At 30.3% G+C, this 20732-nt stretch overlaps 2 protein-coding genes across 3 annotated transcripts; one reads left to right on the top strand and one right to left on the bottom strand.

Annotated features, from left to right (window-relative positions):
* Nucleotides 1–2050, top strand: LOC111617790 (polyubiquitin-B). Its single transcript, XM_023359088.1, has 2 exons — nucleotides 1–114; nucleotides 388–2050. Exon 2 carries the CDS (start codon nucleotides 395–397, stop codon nucleotides 1310–1312), a length of 918 nt encoding a protein of 305 aa, XP_023214856.1. The 5' UTR covers nucleotides 1–114; nucleotides 388–394; the 3' UTR covers nucleotides 1313–2050.
* A 3283-nt stretch (nucleotides 2051–5333) lies between these two features.
* On the bottom strand, nucleotides 5334–19655 carry LOC111617792 (dynein light chain Tctex-type 1-like). Of its 2 annotated transcripts, XM_023359089.1 has the most exons (6): nucleotides 18298–18780; nucleotides 17544–17691; nucleotides 12904–12945; nucleotides 12691–12814; nucleotides 8183–8260; nucleotides 5334–5488 (listed from the first exon to the last, which is right to left on the bottom strand). In XM_023359089.1, exons 2-6 carry the CDS (start codon nucleotides 17619–17621, stop codon nucleotides 5418–5420), a joined length of 393 nt encoding a protein of 130 aa, XP_023214857.1. In that variant the 5' UTR covers nucleotides 17622–17691; nucleotides 18298–18780; the 3' UTR covers nucleotides 5334–5417. The 2 variants fall into 2 exon arrangements, with proteins under 2 accessions (XP_023214857.1, XP_023214858.1); XM_023359090.1 differs by lacking the exons at nucleotides 17544–17691; nucleotides 18298–18780 and adding an exon at nucleotides 19601–19655.
* Nucleotides 19656–20732: the final 1077 nt, after the last annotated feature.

Below are 20732 nucleotides of genomic sequence, written 5' to 3'. Positions count from 1 at the left end.
TAATTTTTAAGAATATCTACATGTAAATTAACTTAGACATACAACGATAATAAATAATCCAGGTGGCTCTATTGCCTTTTTTTTTCCAACGGATTGGTTAAGTTCTCAGACGTCGTAAGTAAAAAAGTCTTTTTTTGGATTAATTTTGTTTTAATTGAATGTACGTATATTTCGTTAAATAAATTGTTTTATTTTAATTCAAACATTATACAGAGATATTTAAAATCAATTTTAACGTTCGATTTCATTGAATTTTAACATTCTATTCGGTGTTCGCCATCTTGAAATCTAGCTTTCTTGGTAGAAATGTATATTAGTAATTATGCTTCTTAGTTTATATTTTAAAATGATTGAACACTCATCTTTATATCTTTTTTTCCCCCTTAGATTGAAAATGCAGATTTTCGTTAAAACTCTAACTGGGAAGACTATTACTTTGGAGGTAGAGCCAAGCGACACAATCGAGAATGTAAAAGCAAAGATTCAAGACAAAGAAGGCATTCCGCCCGACCAACAGAGGTTGATTTTCGCCGGAAAGCAACTCGAAGACGGTCGCACTTTGTCTGATTATAACATTCAGAAAGAATCTACCCTTCATTTGGTTCTTCGTTTGAGAGGAGGAATGCAGATTTTCGTGAAGACATTAACTGGAAAAACCATTACTTTGGAGGTAGAACCAAGCGATACTATCGAAAACGTAAAGGCCAAAATCCAGGATAAGGAAGGAATCCCGCCTGACCAGCAGCGCTTGATTTTTGCCGGTAAACAGTTAGAGGACGGTCGCACTTTGTCAGATTACAACATCCAGAAGGAATCTACGCTCCATTTGGTGCTTAGATTGCGTGGTGGGATGCAAATATTTGTGAAAACTCTTACTGGAAAAACCATTACGTTGGAAGTTGAACCCAGTGATACCATAGAAAACGTCAAGGCAAAGATTCAAGACAAAGAAGGTATACCGCCCGATCAACAGAGATTAATTTTTGCCGGAAAGCAATTAGAAGATGGTCGCACCTTATCCGATTATAATATTCAAAAAGAATCTACGCTTCACTTGGTACTTCGTTTGCGAGGTGGTATGCAAATATTTGTTAAAACCCTGACTGGTAAAACTATAACTTTAGAGGTGGAACCTAGCGATACCATAGAAAATGTAAAAGCTAAAATCCAAGATAAAGAAGGTATTCCACCTGATCAGCAGAGGCTTATTTTTGCAGGAAAGCAATTGGAGGACGGTCGCACCCTTTCTGATTATAATATCCAAAAGGAATCCACTTTGCATCTGGTACTTCGTCTTCGTGGTGGAAATTAAACTGAGCAAAAAGTTTTATATTGAAAAGAAAAATTAGTTTCACTGTTTCACTTAAATGCTGCTTGAGTGCACTCTCTTATTTTACAAAATTATATATTTTTACATTTTTTTCTTTATTCACTCTTTCATATAATAAATTAGTATATACAGTTTGCTTAATGTCATTTGCTGTATTTTCAAAGTTTGAAAATTTGAAATTTAACTTTCAAAATAAGAATAAAGTTCATTAATATTCAGTTTAACTGTAAACTGTTTCCATTTATTATCACTGAGATTAATGTCTTGTGAAATCTAAATTTGATATCTGCATGTGATTTTTCATTAAACTGCTCTAGTGAATTTTTTTTACCAGGGACCAATAAAATTTTTTCATACATGGTTCATTAATCTAAATTTGTCAAAATAAACTTTGTTTTAAACATAGGAAATTAAGTGGTGCTTATAATTAATGTTCCAAATTTTTAAAAATACAGTACTATCACAAACATTAAAGTTGCTTTATTTTCAATGTTGAAGTTGCTGACTTTAAGCATTTTTAGTATGACTTACAGGATCAAAAAAACAAACCTTAAATAGAATATTTTAAGATAAATATCTTCAAAATAGTTTTTTCTGGTTCTTATAAATGTCACTTGGCAAAATTCATTTTGAAAGTTGTGAATGCTATTGTATGAAAAGTAAAGTTGCTCAAGACAATTTGTGTAGAAGCCCTTATAAAACTTCAGATGTATTGGTGTGTAGAAATTCAGATATTAAAACTTCAATTTGTACATTTCAGATTTTCTTGCTGAAATTAAACATTAAAAGTAGTGTTCAGTTAATTACATAAGTAAATTATATTGCAGGTAATCATAAGTATTTTTAGTATAGTTGGGTATGTATAGAAAGAAGTATGTTTAGGGCCATTACGGAATGTGATAGAAATTCTGTCCTGATCAAAATCCATTTAATGGCTTTTTGGAAAACTTGAATTTTAAACCTGTCACTAAACTTGGCTAATTCTTAAGCTTTTAATGGCAGGTGACACATTTTTCATTTCAGTTGAGTATGATTTATGAACCCAACTTAAGTTTTTCAAATCAAAATTAGGAGGAAAATATTTTTGAAATTTTGTTCAGATGAATAATTGTAAACTGTTCAATTATAAAAGCATTGTGATTATAAGTATTTTCTACCCTATTCTTCCATATGTTTATTTTTTAATAAAATCATCACTTTTTTTTCTTTTGAAGTAAATATGTTACAAATTTTTTCTTGAATTGATATGTTTATGAGGGCTGTTTGGAAAGTTTGCGGCCTCAAATAGAATAACAAACAAAATAATGTTAAAACTTTTTTTATTTTTCAATGTAGTCTCCTTTGTTAGCAATGCACTTATTCCAGCGATGTTCTAGCTTTTTTATGCCATTACAATAGGTCGATTTGTCAAGGTGTGCAAAATACTCGTTTACTTCAGAGATGACTTTGTCATTTGAGTGGAATCTCTTTCCAACCAAGAATTATTTTAAATTTGGAAAAAGGTGGAAGTCACTGGGGGCCAAATCAGGTGAGTACGGTGAATGTGGAACTAATTGGAAGCTAAGTTCGTTTATTTTTTGTTCAGTGATTCTGGCATTATCGTGGTGAAACAGAACCTTCTTCTTCAAGTGTGGCCTCTTCGATTTCTTTCTTCAGTTTTTCCAAAAGTATACAGTAATAGACAGCATTGATGGTCTTTCCTCTTTCTAGGTAGTCAATAAAGATGATTCCTTTAGCATCCCCAAAAAACCGAGGCCATCACTTTCCCCGCTGATGGAACTGTTTTTGCCTTCTTTGGTGGTGGCGAACTGGGGTGTTTCCATTGCTTCGACTGTTCTTTTGTTTCAGGAGTGTAGTAATGGATCCACGTTTCGTCAGTAGTCACAAACCGACGCAAGAAATCCCGTGGGTTTTTCTTGTAGAAGTCCAAACACTTCTTTGACATCAAAGTGCGAACACGTCTTTGCTCAGCGGTCAGCAGATGCGGCACCCAACTTGCTGAGACCTTCGTCATACCCAAATTTTCGGTTAGATGTGGTGCACTCGGTCGACAGAGATGCCTGTTGTCTCAGCTATCTCACGCGTTTTCAAACGGCGATCTGCTAACACCAAATCGTAAACTTTGTCGATATTTTTTTCAGTGACGGCAGTTGATGGCCGTCTGCTGCGAGAGTCATGTTTCACACTCTCTCTGCCAGATTTAAAAAGGGCTGTCCATTTTTTCACAGTGGTTTACAAAGGAGCATACTCTTCCAAAACTTCATCCATGTCAGCTTTGATTTGAGATGCGGTCAACCCTTTTTTCGTCAGGTATTTTATGACCGCACAAGTCTCCGTCTTCTCCATTTTTGACAAAGCATGTGCACATTGACTATCTGCTAAGCTGTCGTGGCAAAACTTTACGACAAATCAAGCGGAAATTGGTATCGTATCTTTAGCAAGGATGGCTGAATCATTCCCGCCAAAAATTAAATTGATCGCAGCACCGCATATTGGCAAGGCCACGAACAGCCCTGGTAAATCATTGAGTTTTTCGTAAGTAATTGATACAAAGTGAACATACAAACATACTACTGTATATATAATTAACTGAACATCAGATAACTATATACAGTAGTATCTGTTTAGTGTAATTATAGATATTTATTATTTATCATATAAATAATAGTTTGAAACCATAAGTTTATAGATGGTGGGATTCCTTCTGTAATAATATGCTCCTGTTTGTGGTGCATGTAATCTCCTTACATATATATTACACATATACTTTGCAGAATTTTCTCCAAATGAACCCCACCATCTACAAACTATTCAGGAATGATATAGATCAAATAGACTGCACAAAGTTGCCTGGTGTATATAGAATACACACCACTGACCACAGATTGAACTAGAACTTGGAGTACAATTGTGCTACCATACATTATAACCTTGACTCACAAAACAATAAGAACAGAAAAGTGACCTGAGTAAAAGAATACATATCTTGGAAGAATGAAAGAGAAGAATCATTTTTAGTGAGGAGAATAAATTAACCTACACCAGTGATTTCTGACCCACATGATGATTTTGAGGTACCTTGCATTGAATATTTAGAAAGTTAATTTTTATAGTTTATGCAAAGTTTTAAAATTCTCAAATATGTTTTTATATGATGCAAAAGCAATATCCCAAGTTATTGTGAAAAGTTTTAAAGGCTACTAATTATGACCTCAGATACAAAAATTTTATCAAATATACAACAGCAGATTTTTCAATAAATGAAATATTTGATTCCATTTCTGTTATTTTTTTTTATATATATATTAAAAAGTTAAATAAAGTTTATAAGTATTTATTTTTGCTTTTTTTAGTTACAGAAATTAAAATATTTGACCTGCAATTGGAGTTACTGAATTTTAAGTTCAATTTTGACCTCTTTCAGAAAAAGGTTTGCTGTTGCTGACCAAGACAGTCTGATAGCTTAGCATTTTACTTGCGTGATCTTTGAAAAAGGAACAGATCTCCAGGTGATAATAGGGAAGATCAGTGATGGATTAGGGTGGCTTTGGTTATAGTGGTAAAACAAATTTTGCATTCCCTACAGGTTAAAGGAAAGTTACTAACTACCAACACCTGTTAGAAGAGAACTTTTCACCATTTGCTTGACTCTACTAATATTTTTCCTTCATTTCTACTCTACCCACAGTTATCTCTGTTGCAGAAGTTTGTGGAAAACTTTTTAAAAGGTTTGTTGTTTTGAAAAATGGTTTTATTGGATATTAAAAGGAGTGGCCATATCATTTTGCAATGAAATAGTTGCTGATTTTCTTGTACACTTTACAGAAAAAATTAATTGTGACTTATGTGCAGTAAACCATTTGTTAATAGTTTGTAATAGAAATTAAATTTTCAGTTACCTGTGTTATCATATTAAAACTGTTCAAAAAACATGGTCACTATCATTTGCAGCTGACCTTATTTTCATAACATCTTATTCTGTCTTCATATCATAAAACTAAGTTCTAGAACAAATTTATTCATACATAATATATTTATTTCTATTAAAGTTATATTTTATTCTTTTGCTAATTAATTTATTATACATTTAAATTCCAAGAACATAAACCTTAGATACACATTGAATTGTATCATTTTCCCATATTACCATACAACAACCTGAAAATTAAAATTTTATTATTAATTAATGCATTACATAACTTTTCTTATAGAATGAGTGTCAATTTATATAAAAAATAAAGACTAATTGTTTTTTGAAAATATTTTAAATGTTCTATTTGGAGTTAAAATATAAGCTGTTATATTTTGACTCGTAATAAAACAAATGAATTCATACATTCTATATTGAATTAATTATCTTTACTATTACATTTATAAGAAAACCAGTCTGATACAGCAGAAGTCAGTCAAAATTTATTTAAGGACTTAACTTTTTAGGGACTTCTTTTCTCGGTGCTGTAATTTTGTGCACATTGTGTTTAAACAATTTGAAACTGAGTCCACAGTTACCATCAGCATTAGGCACTGACTATCAGTGTTTTTTATGCTCCATCAGTGAACAGGCTGCTTTTCTTTTTTGTCAGCATTTTTAAAGAATTTAATTTTAAGAATAAAGTTTTAAAGAATCACAAACACTTCATTTAACGAGTCTAATAACAATATATATGCCAAAGACATTCTATGTATTTCATTATAAATGACTGAAGCAAACCAGAACTGTTCTCAGATTTCTTCAATTGGGAAAGAACCAAGATTAGTGTTTTTATATATGTATGAGAATTTTAGTTCTAATGTGATAATTTTAAATGGCAGATAAGATAAATTGCATCTTCAAGTCTGGCAATTTTAGTGTTATCATGTTGGTAGTTAAATCAACTATGGCTGACTCATCAGAGAAAGGAAATGAGTTACTCTCACAGTTATACCAAATTATTGAGAAACACTACAGTTTCTCTGCCCAAAAAGAAGAAACATCTGATTCATCACTTAAGAATACACAGGCTGTATGGTATGAACTTTCTCAAGAAAAGAATCATCATCAGTCTTTTACGAAGATTTGTAATTTTTGTAAAATAATAAGACTGATGATGGTTTTACCAAAAAGAAAAAAATATTCAGTATGGTAAGAAAAAAGACAGAGATAGGAAATAAATAACCAGAAAAATTACTGTCCTTAATAATTGCAGTAAAAAATCAATGAACTAACTGATAGCAACTGTTGTGAGTACCTTGTACTGTAAGAAAAGAAATTATTAACAAAGCAAAACATTGCAGAAAGGTATATAACAGGAGGCACTCATCATGCAATATCAAGATTGAATACACCATAAATAGAGGTATAGATTTATATATATATCTATCTATATATATATCTATACCTCTATTATATATCCTGTAAAATCTTTGATCTTTTATTTTCCCAGCTGTTATATATAACAGAGGGAAAGAATGGTTATTGGTCAATAAATGACCCCCAAAGATTTTTATATTTTTGGACTGGTGAATTTGAAACATTGAAAAATGCAAAAAAATTTAGGGGTAATTTCTGTATGTATGGATGTTTCTGTGGAGAGCACAATTTTGTTCACCCTCTTTGAAGCTTAATAACTCCTGTGCTTTTTGTCAAAAATTTCTGAAATTTGCAGGGAGGTTTGTTTATTAGGGGGTTGATGCTATTAAATTTTGGTGATTAAAGGTCAAGGGATGGGGAGATAAAGAGGGTTGTGTATATCTCCAGTAGGGTTGGACTTGATGATTTTACTCATTATTAGCATTTGCAATTTTTTAGAAAAGTCTACCCTAACCTTAAAATTAAGCTTTTTGCCATTTTAAATAGTTAAAAATATAAACATTTTTTAGTAAAATATGATAACAGGTGATGCCTTCAAAATTTTAAATGCTGCCAGGAAAGTTGAAATCTCAACATTCAGAGATCTTAGACAGTCATATAAATTCTAAAGTATGGCTTTAGTGCAGTTTGTGCATAACTATAATATGTAATTTAGTAGTGTGGCAAAATTGTCAATTAAACTCAATCTCCTTACTGTTTAATATCTATTTATATTATTTTGTTGTGCCAAGTAAAAAATAAAATTATGAAGAATCAGTGAGTATTATAAAAAAGTAATATTATTGTGAATGATTAATAAATATTGCTTAACTTAGTTGAATAAAAGTTTTCTTAATGTTAAAATAACTTTTAAATTATTGCTATCACTTGTTACTATCAAATGCTCATGAAGATTAAACTAAATTATAAAATCATGTGCTTTTTATATTTTTGTTCTGGATGTCTAAAATAATTTTTTAGTAAAGTGAATAGTTTTTATTTTGATAAAAATTAATTTTTTTCAATATTTATTGCAAGATTTGTTTGTTTTTAGTTTACATTAACAGTTTAACATAAAAAAGTTTAAAAAACAGCAAAATGTGAATTATAAATTAATTTTATTCATTCTTTAGGTAGACAACTTCCCCTTAACTGTATATCTGTGATTAATGAGAATGGTGTACTATTATTTGTTGTATATTTATATATACAGTTATACAAGTTAAATTATATAAAATTACTATTATATAAAGTAAAAAGTACTTGTAGAAAACAAAATATGGAGAATTGTAAATGGGAAAATGCAAACTGTTGGAAAATGATCTTGTGCAAATTCTCTTTGTTTTCACAGTTATTCACTTTGTTTGCTGCACATCCAGAAAGGTTTTCAATAGGTGGTGGAAGATGCAGTGGTGATGATTTAAATATTAACATTTAACTTAAATTATAAAAATTGACTCTTTTTAAATAAGTTTTTCTTTTATTTAACGAAAATAAGTTCTTAAACTATTTATTTTACATACCATCTGTTGATTCATCCCAATAACAAGAGCCAGTTGTGTGCAGACCTGAACCAGTACGTTGTACTACAACAGTAATTACTGAAATAATAATTTCATTATGGTAAGCATTATTTAAAATAAGTAAACAAAGTAAATAATTTACAACATATCTAGTAACAAAAATAGCAAAAATTATTTTTTATTTTATTAATATTTAAATTTGTTCAATGACAATTTTCTTTTTGCACACAAATATTATTGAGAAAATTAAGTGATAATGACTCATATATCATGCTAGTGAAACTATTTTAATTTTTTCATTCTCATGTACTGTACATAGGACATTTTAAGTTCCCAAATAACTGTTGTCATCCAAATACCTTAACACAAACTGAACAGCTGCTAATGATTTTGTATTGAAATTTGGCCACAGTTCTTTTGGTGATGGCTTGGTTGACCAAAAGTGTTAGAGAAGCAATTGTTAATTTAAATTTTGTGTTCTCCAAAACAGTAAATTTCAAGATTTTTGCTAATGCCAATACAAATTTGATAAAAATTTTATCAACAAATTGGTTTATTAATATAAATTGGTCTTTAAAACTTTAGTATTTAAAAAACAAATACTCCTAGACAATTACTCATAAATTATTAAACTAAAAGTAAAAATAATTTATATGAAAATAAATCTTCTATGTATGTGAAAAAATGAATAAACATTATCAGCAAACTTGATTAGCCATTGTCAAGTTTTATATTCTAAACAAAATTCAAAACTTCCTTGAATGTCAATAAAATAGCAATTTTTAAATTTTGTTTAGAATTTAGTAGCTGTAGATCACTAATCAAGTTATCCAGAAACATTTCTCTATTTTTTAAATATTTGCTAGACATAAAAGTTTTTTCATTTTAACTATGTTCACATGTTGCTTAAATTAATCCTTTTAATTTGTGATAAGTTATCTAACTTATAAGGCAATGATGTCATTTAGAAGTATAGCTTTTTGGTAAATAGAATTTAAAGAAGAAATATTTATTTTAAATGTTCAAAAATTAATTTGCAACATAAATCTTATTTTTATCATCATAATTTTATAATCAGAAATTAATGCTGGATTAAGCTAAATAGCAAGAATTAGAGTCTCTAAAAATTAATGAAAACACTTCTTTCAATGTGTGATGATAATGTGTGTTTATAGAAATTATAGTTAAAAATTTTTATTATATTGCAATAAAATTGCAAATGTCACACATTTATATACTCCAATATTTTGACTTTTTATGTTCTAATTCATTTGAATATAAGCATCTTATTGTGTTCAGAGTAAAGAAACACACAAAACAAAAATAAGTCTTTATTTAAACTTGTTTATTTGAACATTGAAAGCACAAACACACAACTAAGAGAAAGACAGAGAAAAAGTAATTTGTCATGTGTGTCCCTGGATAACTAGCATCAACTGTGGCAACTAATTACAATAACAGTCAGGAACACCAAGAATTTCTGGCTGATACACTACACATCAACTGTGTGAAACAAGTACTGACGTGTCTGTGGTTTTGGTCATGGTTGCTTTTATCTTTCGTCGTTGCAAGTGAAAGAAATGTACGAGACAAGATCTTAACCAAAACTGATTTTATTGTCTTTCTTGCGTATTTGGTACTGCACATCTCGACAATGCGGCTAACAAAGACAACTGGTGGTCGACAGTCTTTGTGGGGTGAGTTCGAATTTATTGCAGGAAATGATGACTCATACACCCTGGGGTCGTTGCTTGTATTTTACAACGGTTAAGGGTACAGATGTGAAGGGTGGTGTTTGCCACATGTCTAAGAAAATTTCAGAAGATATGCATGCTTGCAATTACTGCTATTGTTGTATAGGGTTAACATCAAAAGTTTCATTTATGACACTATTACACATATATTGTAATGTGAATAAATGAATAACAAGTAGAGTACATCCCATTTCATACTTTTATTTTTATTCATTAGTGATCAATAATGGTGATATGGCCTTCATTTTGTGATCTTTATTTATGTCCTATGTTATAACTTTTAAATTCTCTCTGCATATGAAGTTGCCATATGCCAAGAGAGATTTATTTGTGAGGTTTTCAGAACATTCTTGTTAAGGAAACCCCATAGTGTGTGGTTGCAGCTTTCCATCATATATATATATATATNTATTTTAAAATAAATGCTACATATTAATTATTAATATATTATACTTATTATGTTATATTCACAATTATTATATTAATGATCTATTTAATTATTAAAGATCATTGCTTTGTTGATGGTTTATAACTGCTCTCATTTCGTTTCTAATTATGTATTTTATATTTCATGACTCATTTTCTTTAAAGGTTATAGAAATTACATTATCATTTAGAGAAAGAACATTATCTTTTAAATCCGCTAGAGCTTACTGTTTCGTTCTTTGTCTTAGACTTTGATCACAAGACATTTGGCAGAAAAATTTTTATGACGTGTCTAAAATAATGGCGTATTTTAATTTCTTAATCTAATTAATTGTATTCTATCATTCCGTATTACCAGCACTTAATTTTATAGTTGAAATCGTCTATGCATATACGAGTAAGTTATGATTATCTGCAACCACGGTATCAACTTCAGAAACCTTTAACATGTCGTAAATATTAGATTATTCCGCAGAGAGAACAGCCAAGAGAGACTTGGCAAATATGTCTAACTATATCTACTAGCTAGAGAGGAAAAAACTCTATTATTTATTAAAGAGATTCAATGTGCACCTTTCTAATTCAATATATATATATTTTTTTTTTGCCAGTTTTCTGCAGTGGGGAAAAAGGGTTGGCAACCTGTCGAGTGCACAGGAAGGGTATTTAAGATGATGTTGACTGGCTATGAGGCTTTTGTTTTTTCCTCTTCAGGAGATTGGTGAATTATATGAAGCATTGGTTAAGTCGGGGACAGTTTTCAGATGCGTGAGGCACAGTACAAATTGGAATCAAGATCCATCGACAATTTATGTCTTGGATTTTTTTTTTTCATGGATCTCACACACTATTTAGTGCCCTTCAAGTGATGTGTGTCGCTGAATATCTATAAGGAAACATTATCATTCATTGTGAAATATTCTTCTCTACTGTGGTTTCTTTGTTCCTGCAACGAATTGGATCATGGCGTGTGAACTATCTATGACTATAGTATTGTAACGGTGAGAACTTTAAGTGTGCATAGAATTGTATTTTGTGAACCTAGATATAATTGTACAATTACATATATTTTTGTGGTATACAGTAATACCCTGAACTTACGCGATAGGTGGGACCGAGCGATAACCGCGTAAGTCAGGGTATAATTTCGCAATTTGTGTAAAATCCAAGTCGGATGTATGTAAGCTAATAAATGTTCTCGTTAATCTTATCTCGTCTTTTGATTCGTTCACGGTTACAAGAAATCACCACATAGAGTCTCTCAAGTCTTCGTAGATATAATAAACACAAATAAATAACACAAAATAAATTATAGCTATGTGTTGATTCCGTGTGACACATCCGAACATGTAAGCTGAACAATAGTGTGGGGGGAGAGTGAGTAATCGAATGCGTGACGTTCAAACAAAAGACGAATCGACAAGATTTGAAAATCGCGTAACTCCAGATTCGTGTAAGTTGGGGTAGTGTAAGTCGAGGTATTACTGTATATAAATTTATTGTTAAATTGCCTCTTTGTGTCGCTTCCCCATGTGGTAATTCACTTACACCTACAATTAGTGAGATTATTAAGTCTTGCGATTTTTGCCACAATAGCAACTAATGCCTATGCAAATTCTACTACAGAATTTTGTACTATAAATTTATATGGCATTTATAAATACAGCTAGCCTGCTGTATTTCATTTCCTTAAATTTCTTTAAATGTTTTACTGGGCATAAATCCCATTATCAAAATCCACAAAGCAAAAATGAAAACATAAATATCAATAATGCATTCTAAAGCTTTTTGAACATTTGAAAATTCGATCATCAATAGACAAATGCAAAAGACATTGCATTAATAATTATTCCTTACTTGTTTTCTTTCATTTCTCTCTTTCATTTTCATTTTTATTATTTTCTTTTTGTAAAGACTCCTGTACATTTACTCGTGAAATCAGACCTGCCCACATTTATGTGATAAATCATCACACACAAAACCTTTTTTAACAGTTGGTGGAGGCTGAAAACATTAGTAGGTTTTGTGTCAAATACAACACTGTTAAAAAAGGTTTTGTGTGTGACGATTTATTACTCAAGACAGTGTTAGTAGTTAGAAGACATTTAGTATTTATGTAGTTTATAAAGTTTATACTTTAGTACTAAATATGCCAATAAAGTTTCAAGACAATTCTGAATTTTGTTAGTCTTGCATGATAATGAATCCCAGAAAATTGCCACAATGACAATTTATTTTGCTTGTCCACATTAAATTTTTTATTTAGATTTATTACAGTGTGTATTGTTTGAAATTAAGTATTAAATTTTTAAATTTTATCTCTCTCACCTATATACTTCAATGGTTTATTTAATTTTATTAATTGACCTAAGATATTCTTGTGAATGTTGCTCATCCATTGATCTATCATATTTTGTTGATATATATTGTTGCCAATCACAGTTTCAATAGCCTGCAATTAAAAAAATCTGTATATAGAAAAAATTACAAATTATTTTAATTTCTTCAAATAGACTATACAAAATATTAAGTAAAACTTACATCCTTAATAACAGGCTTAATTTCATCTTTATCAAAATTTGTCTGAAAAGAATTACTTTTTTAATAGAGTTATTATCATTTAATGTATTAAAATATAATACATTAAGTGATTGTAATATTGTTAGCAGTTTTAAAAATTACAACAGTGACCATATGAAAGCCTGTATAGTAATTACAAAGTCACAATGCATTAGATGGGTCCTGAATTAAATTTCCTTAATCTGTTAGACAGAATTTCGTTATAGACTCTAGTGAGCAGGCATGATGTCATTTTCTCAAAATCCAGATTTAACATGTGCTTTAGGTTCTTGTGAAGAAAATTTCTTAGCTCTATTTTGCATCTTGCACTTGTCAGACTTAAAAAAACATCTATTAGGAATTAATGTCTTCCAGTCATTAACATGTTAAAAGGTATTCAAAATAGCATAGAAAAATTGAAATTTATATAGAGAATAGAAAATCAAACATGTAATTAACTTTGGTTATAAAAACTTTGTAGCCTCTCTATACAGTCTAATACTACACAAATGGGTAGAGAGTCACAATCCATTATTTGCATCTGTTGCATAGCATTGAAAATGTTCAATATTAATTTAATTCAATTTATTATTGTTTATTAAACTTTATTTTATTTATTTTTTTGGGATATTTAGTATGATAATATAATTTGTTTGGGCTATAAGTACAGGTACCAGATTTCTAAAACAAGATTAAAAGACACTTAAAACATGCACTTGGAAGTAGAAACGAATCATCATGGTAATTGGCTGCAGATGTTACATCATTTTGACGTCATATGACCAACCTACAAATTAACGTTTATAGCTGCAATGTTTGAACTGTGAAAGTCATCTTACAGATGTCTTAAAATATTCTTTAGTATAATCTACCTTAAATTACCCTATAATGTAGAGGGAAATTTTTTACTCAAAATCATGCTGAATTTCATGCAAAACTTCATCTTAGCATAATAAAACATTAATACACTGTACATTACATGGATAGAAGTTATTTTAGGTAAAGTATATTGTGTCTAGAGATGCTCTAAACAAAGTATCTAAACATAACTTTCTACCTTAGATGTTAGACTTTATCAAGATAAAAAAATTATATACTCTATAAATTGCCATTTTAATCATAATTTTAATACTTTAAAACCTGTCTCAAAATAATAAAACTTGTAGCTTTAAACATTATACAGAGTTAGATAATCTAATAAATAGAATTTAACAATTTGGAGGGCTTATCACACCAAGGCCAACAGAAAAAGGGATCAGATCTTTTACAAAAAATTTTGTCTTTAATAATCACATTTCAAATTTAGGTAAGGATACATTTCAGGTACAAGGACCCCTCATCAGCTTACAAATGTTGGTACCATGTGTTTATAAGCTGATGAGAGGTCCTTGTACCCGAAATGCATCCTTACCTAAATTTGAAATGTGATTATTAAAGACTAAATTTTTTGTAAAAGATCTGGTCCTTTCTGTCGGCCTTGGTGTGATAAGCCCTCCAAATTGTTAAATCCTATTTATTAAGTTATCTAACTCTGTCAAATTCATAGTTGTGGGGTAAAAGCGTCATTTATTATTAGCTTTAAACATGTTTTTATTTGTAAAAAGTATTGAAATAAATACCCATTAGAAATAGTATTTCAGAAATAAGTAATAAAATAATATAATTATTAAATGAGTACATAAAATGATTCCACTTTTTTCAGAATAGTTATGTATCAATAACAAAAATATCCTAGGTGATGCATGTAGTGTAGTTGATTGAAAATCAAACTGTAGAAGTGAGAAACTGCTAACACTTTTGGTCTTCAAAAAGATGTTTTACAAGTAAGGTAGTTTAGAAAAATTCCTACCTATTTTAGTGGAGTAAATAATCCTTTTATGTGCATAGGATTTTACACAAATTAGCATTTTGTAGAAGGTGATATCAAAAAAGGTAACTATGTAGTGAAAGGTGAAATAAAAGAATACTTGGAAAAAAATTCCAAGGTTAAAGTCAAATGCTGTACAAATAATATTTCCTGTGTTATCAAAATATTTAAGTGAAAACTGAAATGGAACAAGAAAACTCTGATGTTGAAGAAAATATGGAAAGAACTCATAAAAAGTTTATAGTCATATAAGAACTACATAGAAACAACAGAGGCAAATTCATTGGAGGACATTTGTAGCCATTACTTTAAGAATTATTTTGATAAAAGATGGATTTTAATAAGAGAAATAAAATATTTACATGTTTAGTTAAGTGACTGAATTGCAATTACAGTAATTAATAGCAGTTTACTATATAAAATAGACATAAAAATGAAACATTTTCTTTACAAAAGGTACTGCAAAAATTGCACTATTTTAGATGAACTGTTTAATTTTGTTGAAAATTAGATTATTAGATATGACAAAGTAATTAAAAAATTGAATGTCTAGATCAGTGTTTCTCAACCTGTAACGAACCATCGCCTCCTTCACTTCAAAATTCCGAGGCCGAGGACCACGGCTAATGCCAAATTCGTACTGCATTGAATAGACTAGTGACTAGTATAATGTTATTTGTTTAATTATTGTACGATATAACGAATAAAATATCTAATTATTCTTAATATAATGTTTTACTATATCACCCAGAAAATTGTTTTTTGCCCCCAAAATATAAATTGTCACTAATCGCCCCCTCAACATGGAAAATCACCCACATGGGGGCGATATCACCCCTGTTGAGAAACACTGGTCTAGATAATCATGATGATAATAGAAATGTCAGTTGTTTTAAATGAAATCAAAAGATACAATGGACATACTTATTATGACAGTATGATTATATATTTTAAAAAATTATTATTAACAGCTTTGTATCTTTATGTTATTTTTCATATTAAATATACAGATCCTATCTGCACACATTACTGTTCACAAAACATTGTAAAATCGTCTATGAAATTATAATCAATAATTATGTGAAACTTCAAAATAATGACAAATCTAAAATCATTCTCGAAGAATATAAATATATTTATTTTATTGGTTTATGTTTCTTTTATCATTTTATCCTGACTTTCAAGAGTCTTATCTATATTTCTGTCAATGTTTAATCTGTAAAAATGCAAAAAAATATAACATCTTTATAAAAAACTTTTGTATAATACTTGTTGTCTGCAAATTGTTTTTAGTATTTTAATTTCCTGTACTAACATGTTTTAATATATGTAAAATATATATGTCAGAATGTAAATTTCAATAAAAATATTAAAAAATTTTATATTGCATTATTTCTATAATTAATAAACTTATACAGTACTCAGCAGAATTTTCATAACTTTTTAAATTAAACTTTATTATATAATAAATGTTTATATACAGAAGCAAACATGTTATCCATCCTATAGCACTAACTTGGTTACATGATCCAAATCCTCTATACTGTGGCCTATCTTTCTCAACCTTACTCTTACTCTTCCCCCTGCAGAAGCACTTAATTGCATTACTCATATACACTGTAAAGCAGCCATAAAAACCATATTTATTGTGATCTCAAATATATATATATAAAAATTTGCATATTATAACTAACGAGTAAGAGGATCATTATGTATGTACTACATACAAATTACATTGCTGGCTTTGCACCGTTTTACAAAATGTACAAATTATTATAATTTTGTATTCAGTAATTATAATAATTGTTTGTGATAAAACATCCCAACAGTTTGTTTTTTTCTATTATATTTTCTATTCTATTATTGATGATATCATCATAGATGCAACATGTTTTTTGTAACATATATATAGATGCAACATATTAAAGATATGCGATGGGTGATATCCCCTTTACTTAACTTTAAAATAAATTTAATGAAATTCTGAAACAGTTTTTGTCATCCATGGCATCTGTCAATGAAGAAGAAACTCAACTTTTCCTTAGATACTTTTCAATAACATATGCATCAAGGCCATATGTTTGGGCATATTGTTACAGGATCCATACTGGTCTAAATACTAACATGCATCTTGAAGCATTATTAATCTTTCAAAAACTTTTTATCTCTAGTTAGTTTCATCAATGCACTTTATACAAACATCCACCCTTTTGTTTTTTTTACCATCTAAATAGCAGTATTTAAAAACTCTATGCATTGCTTCACGATGCATGTTAGTCCAGTATGAATCCTGTGACAACATGGCCTTGATGCATATGTTATTGAAAAGTATCTAAGGAAAAGTTGAATTTCTTCTTCATTGACAGATGCCATAGATGACAAAAACTTTCAGAATTTCATTAAATTTATTTTCATCTGTTTCCTCCAATAATGTGTGCAAACTTTTATAAACAAAACCTTCCATGATATTGTCTTTAAAGATCTCTTGCAAATTCTTGTGCCAGTTTCAGTCAACATGCCAAGTACATAACAGCTGTCTGTCAGCTTTCCCATAACATTTTTCCATGCATTATATATTGCGGGTGCATCATCAGATATGAAAACCTTGGTTGATATAGTACCAACATTTTCTTTGACTGCTTTAAAAAACTGGGAATAGGATGCAGTATCAATGTGATTACTCAGAATGAAAGCACAAGGAAAACCACTTCCAAATTCATTTATTGTCAACAAAGTTGTAAGTTGGAAGTCATACCCAGTTTGTTCCACGAGTTGTGTCCACACAAGTCTTTTCTGGTCCCAAGTTCTTAAGTTCTTTTTGAAAATACGTCATTATTCCCAGAAAGAAAAAAACCTTGTCCAGAATACCACTGAAATCAACTTAACTCCATTAGCTATCTGACCTGTAATAGAATAAAATATAAGATAAATAAGACTAACAGCACAAAACCTTTCTCACTAATTTCTAGCCTTATTAACTGGAGTACAAACGTTTTCGGCCTTCTTAATAGGCCTTCCTCGGGTACACTGTGGAGCGTCGGTTAGAAGAAGTTTAAATGCTGCCAATGTTTACCCAGGTGTTGTCTTACCCGTGACGTCTTCGTCGATGATAGGTATACGATACCGAGGGAGAAAAACTACATACTTTTGGTAAAGACCTATCATCGACGAAGACGTCACGGGTAAGACGACACCTGGGTAAACATTGGCAGCATTTAAACTTCTTCTAACCGACGCTCCACAGTGTACCCGAGGAAGGCCTATTAAGAAGGCCGAAAACGTTTGTACTCCAGTTAATAAGGCTAGAAATTAGTGAGAAAGGTTTTGTGCTGTTAGTCTTAGAAATAGTTCTAGCTACATATGCATAGTAGTATAAGATAAATATAAAAAATCATAATACTATACAAAGCATCAAAACAATTATCAGAAAACCTCAACAATTATTCTATAAACTGAAGCTTATGGACTAACAAATCACTGGACAGGTGATCTTTTACTTTTTAACCTACCTGCAATGTTTGCTTTATCAGCATCACTAATTGCTAGATGTGCCAAATCTGTCTCATGTCCAAAATGTATACGGTGATATGATACTGCTACAGTACAGTCGGTTTTCTGCTGAACTTCAATTGAGGCTAGACACCTTTTTATCGATTATACGGATGGACTCTGTATAATGTAACCACGTGCTTCTAGAGAGAAACGAGGTAGTGACGTGACATCTGCAGCCAATTACCGTGATGATTCATTCCTACTAAGCACATGTCTTTTAAAAACGATTAATACTATCACTCTCCAACTTTCACTTCACCCACCACATCTCAAAAGAAGTGAAATTCATGTATTTCCGAATAACTAAACACTTTGTTTACAGCTTTTATTTTTTGATTTAAAAATTATAAGTTTCAAATTCACCATAAAATATTTGAAAATTTTAGTTTAATTTAAAATATTTGATAGTAAATCATATCTTTCTATTGAGAAGGATATAAATTATACTCATAAAGCGTCAGCCTACCACTCTGAAGATCCGACCGGATTCGATTCCGGATTCCCCAGAGGGCCGCGACTCTTTAACTGCCTCTTTTATCCAAAGCTACCACAATTTTACCTATTAATTCAGCATTAATGTGTTAGTTTTGCTTTCACTAATTAATTGCTTAATCATATTAAATAAATATTATACTTGTTATATGCATTTTTAAATAATTTTAACGCAAAATCTACAATAATATGAAATTTCAAAATATAAATAAATTATTATAAAATATAATTTTTCGGTTAAATTCCAGATACGATTCGGTCTGATTCCAGCAAACAAAAGAAAGGAAGCAGTGGGGACGCACGTTCTAACCTAACCTATTCTAATAAATTACCATAATTATCACCAACCAAATTATTAGGATAGGTTAGGTTAGGTTAGAACGGCGTCTCAACTGTTTCCTTTTGTTTGCTGGAATCAGAGATGAGCCGCCATGACGGTATACGTATCTGGAATTTAACCAATTTTTCTATATTCTAATCACGGAATAAATATTTCGTTTTTTAGTACAGGACTGGAATATTACGAAGAAAAATATTTTATTAAATTTTAATCTAAAAAATTCTATCTTGATTTATTGGTTAAATTCAGACTTAAGTTTTATTAAATATTAATTTGAATTTGACCGCTAGGTTGACGATAGAAATTCATAAAAATCGATATATTATCCATAGAGAAAGAATGTACGAATTATGTTACGATCATTAAAACTTAGAAATTAATTGTTGAATTTTTACAATATATTAAGAGAATCAAATGATAAATCTTACAGCTTCCTCTTCTGACATTTTATATTTTTCAAAGAATTGCGCTAATCAAAATTAAATTAAATGACAAATTACGATCTGAAACTATTAGCCCAATTAACTTTGAACTTTAAAAAATGGTTAAAAAAACTTATTTCGAAAGTGTAGTATTTTAATAAATAATTAAACTGTTGGTGAGATATTTCAAAAATAAATTTTATATTTCCACATGGAAAGAAACGAGGATATTTTTATTTAATGTTTTGAAATTTGTTCCAATTTAGTTCTTTTCTCCTTGTGGTCTTTTTTAAAAATGTGTTTGAAAGGGACGATTTGTTGGTTTAATAATATAAAGGGATGTGTTCCCACCATTCCATATTTATCGACGAGGATACCGTCAAATGGGCGATGGTCGACTAGACCAGTGTTCCGCAACCTTTTTCTACTCGCGGCACACCTATGACTCGAAATGACTCAACACGGCACACTAAAATGTTATTTCCCCCAATAACTTATGATATGATACTATTAGTGGAATTTCGTAATGCCATAAACCTATTATTATTATTATGTTGAGTTTTGTGAGTTATACTCGAGACACCGATGGCTCTGTACTATGCCGGACCAGAGTCAAGGCATAGTAACCAAAACAAAACAAAAAATTAAATAAGTGTGTCAGTGTGTGTCTGTATTCAGGAATTTCCTAACAATATGACATGCATTCAATATAGTGGCCTTCTGTAGTGTGATATGTGTTTCTATTCAATTGTAATGTTCCCAGGCTTTTGTGTAGCGTGTTTGGTATCACACCTGTACAGGCAGTGGCGTACCATGGGTGTCAGCCGCCCGGGGCGGAGGAAAATTTCGTCCCCTTATTTAGGTATTTCAATTTAAAAGACCAAAATTCAGTTTTGTCACAGAATAAGCAATGAAAAATTCGGTGGTAGTGCAGCGACCGGTTTAAAATACAGTCGACCCCCCTATAAGACAGTAGATACGTTCCATTCTTTAGGAATCCGATTTCTTACGAGTCCTTCCAATCACAGCCCGACACGTGTCAAGTTTACGGACTACGGCTGTTTGAAAGGTTTTCTTCCATAAAATTAATCGATTCTAGACTAATCCGACTCAACATTTCCAAAATACGTATATATTT

Source organism: Centruroides sculpturatus, unplaced genomic scaffold, assembly GCF_000671375.1.
Source record: "Centruroides sculpturatus isolate CEXI.00-Female unplaced genomic scaffold, Cexi_2.0 scaffold277, whole genome shotgun sequence".
Classification (NCBI taxonomy): Eukaryota; Metazoa; Arthropoda; class Arachnida; order Scorpiones; family Buthidae; genus Centruroides; species Centruroides sculpturatus.
This window is presented reverse-complemented; position numbering and strand designations above follow the sequence as displayed.

Bases quoted from the DNA above. Each gene is read 5' to 3' on its own strand.
- LOC111617790 (XM_023359088.1), top strand. From the start codon at position 395: ATGCAGATTTTCGTTAAAACTCTAACTGGGAAGACTATTACTTTGGAG.
- LOC111617792 (XM_023359089.1), bottom strand. From the start codon at position 17,621: ATGACGTATTTTCAAAAAGAACTTAAGAACTTGGGACCAGAAAAGACT. The intron at 12,946-17,543 runs GTATGACTTCCA...AATTCTTTTCAG, and splicing joins CAACTCGTGGAACAAACTGG to ACAAATTTTGATAAAGATGA. The intron at 8,261-12,690 runs GTGAGAGAGATA...TTATTATTTCAG, and splicing joins TAAACCATTGAAGTATATAG to TAATTACTGTTGTAGTACAA.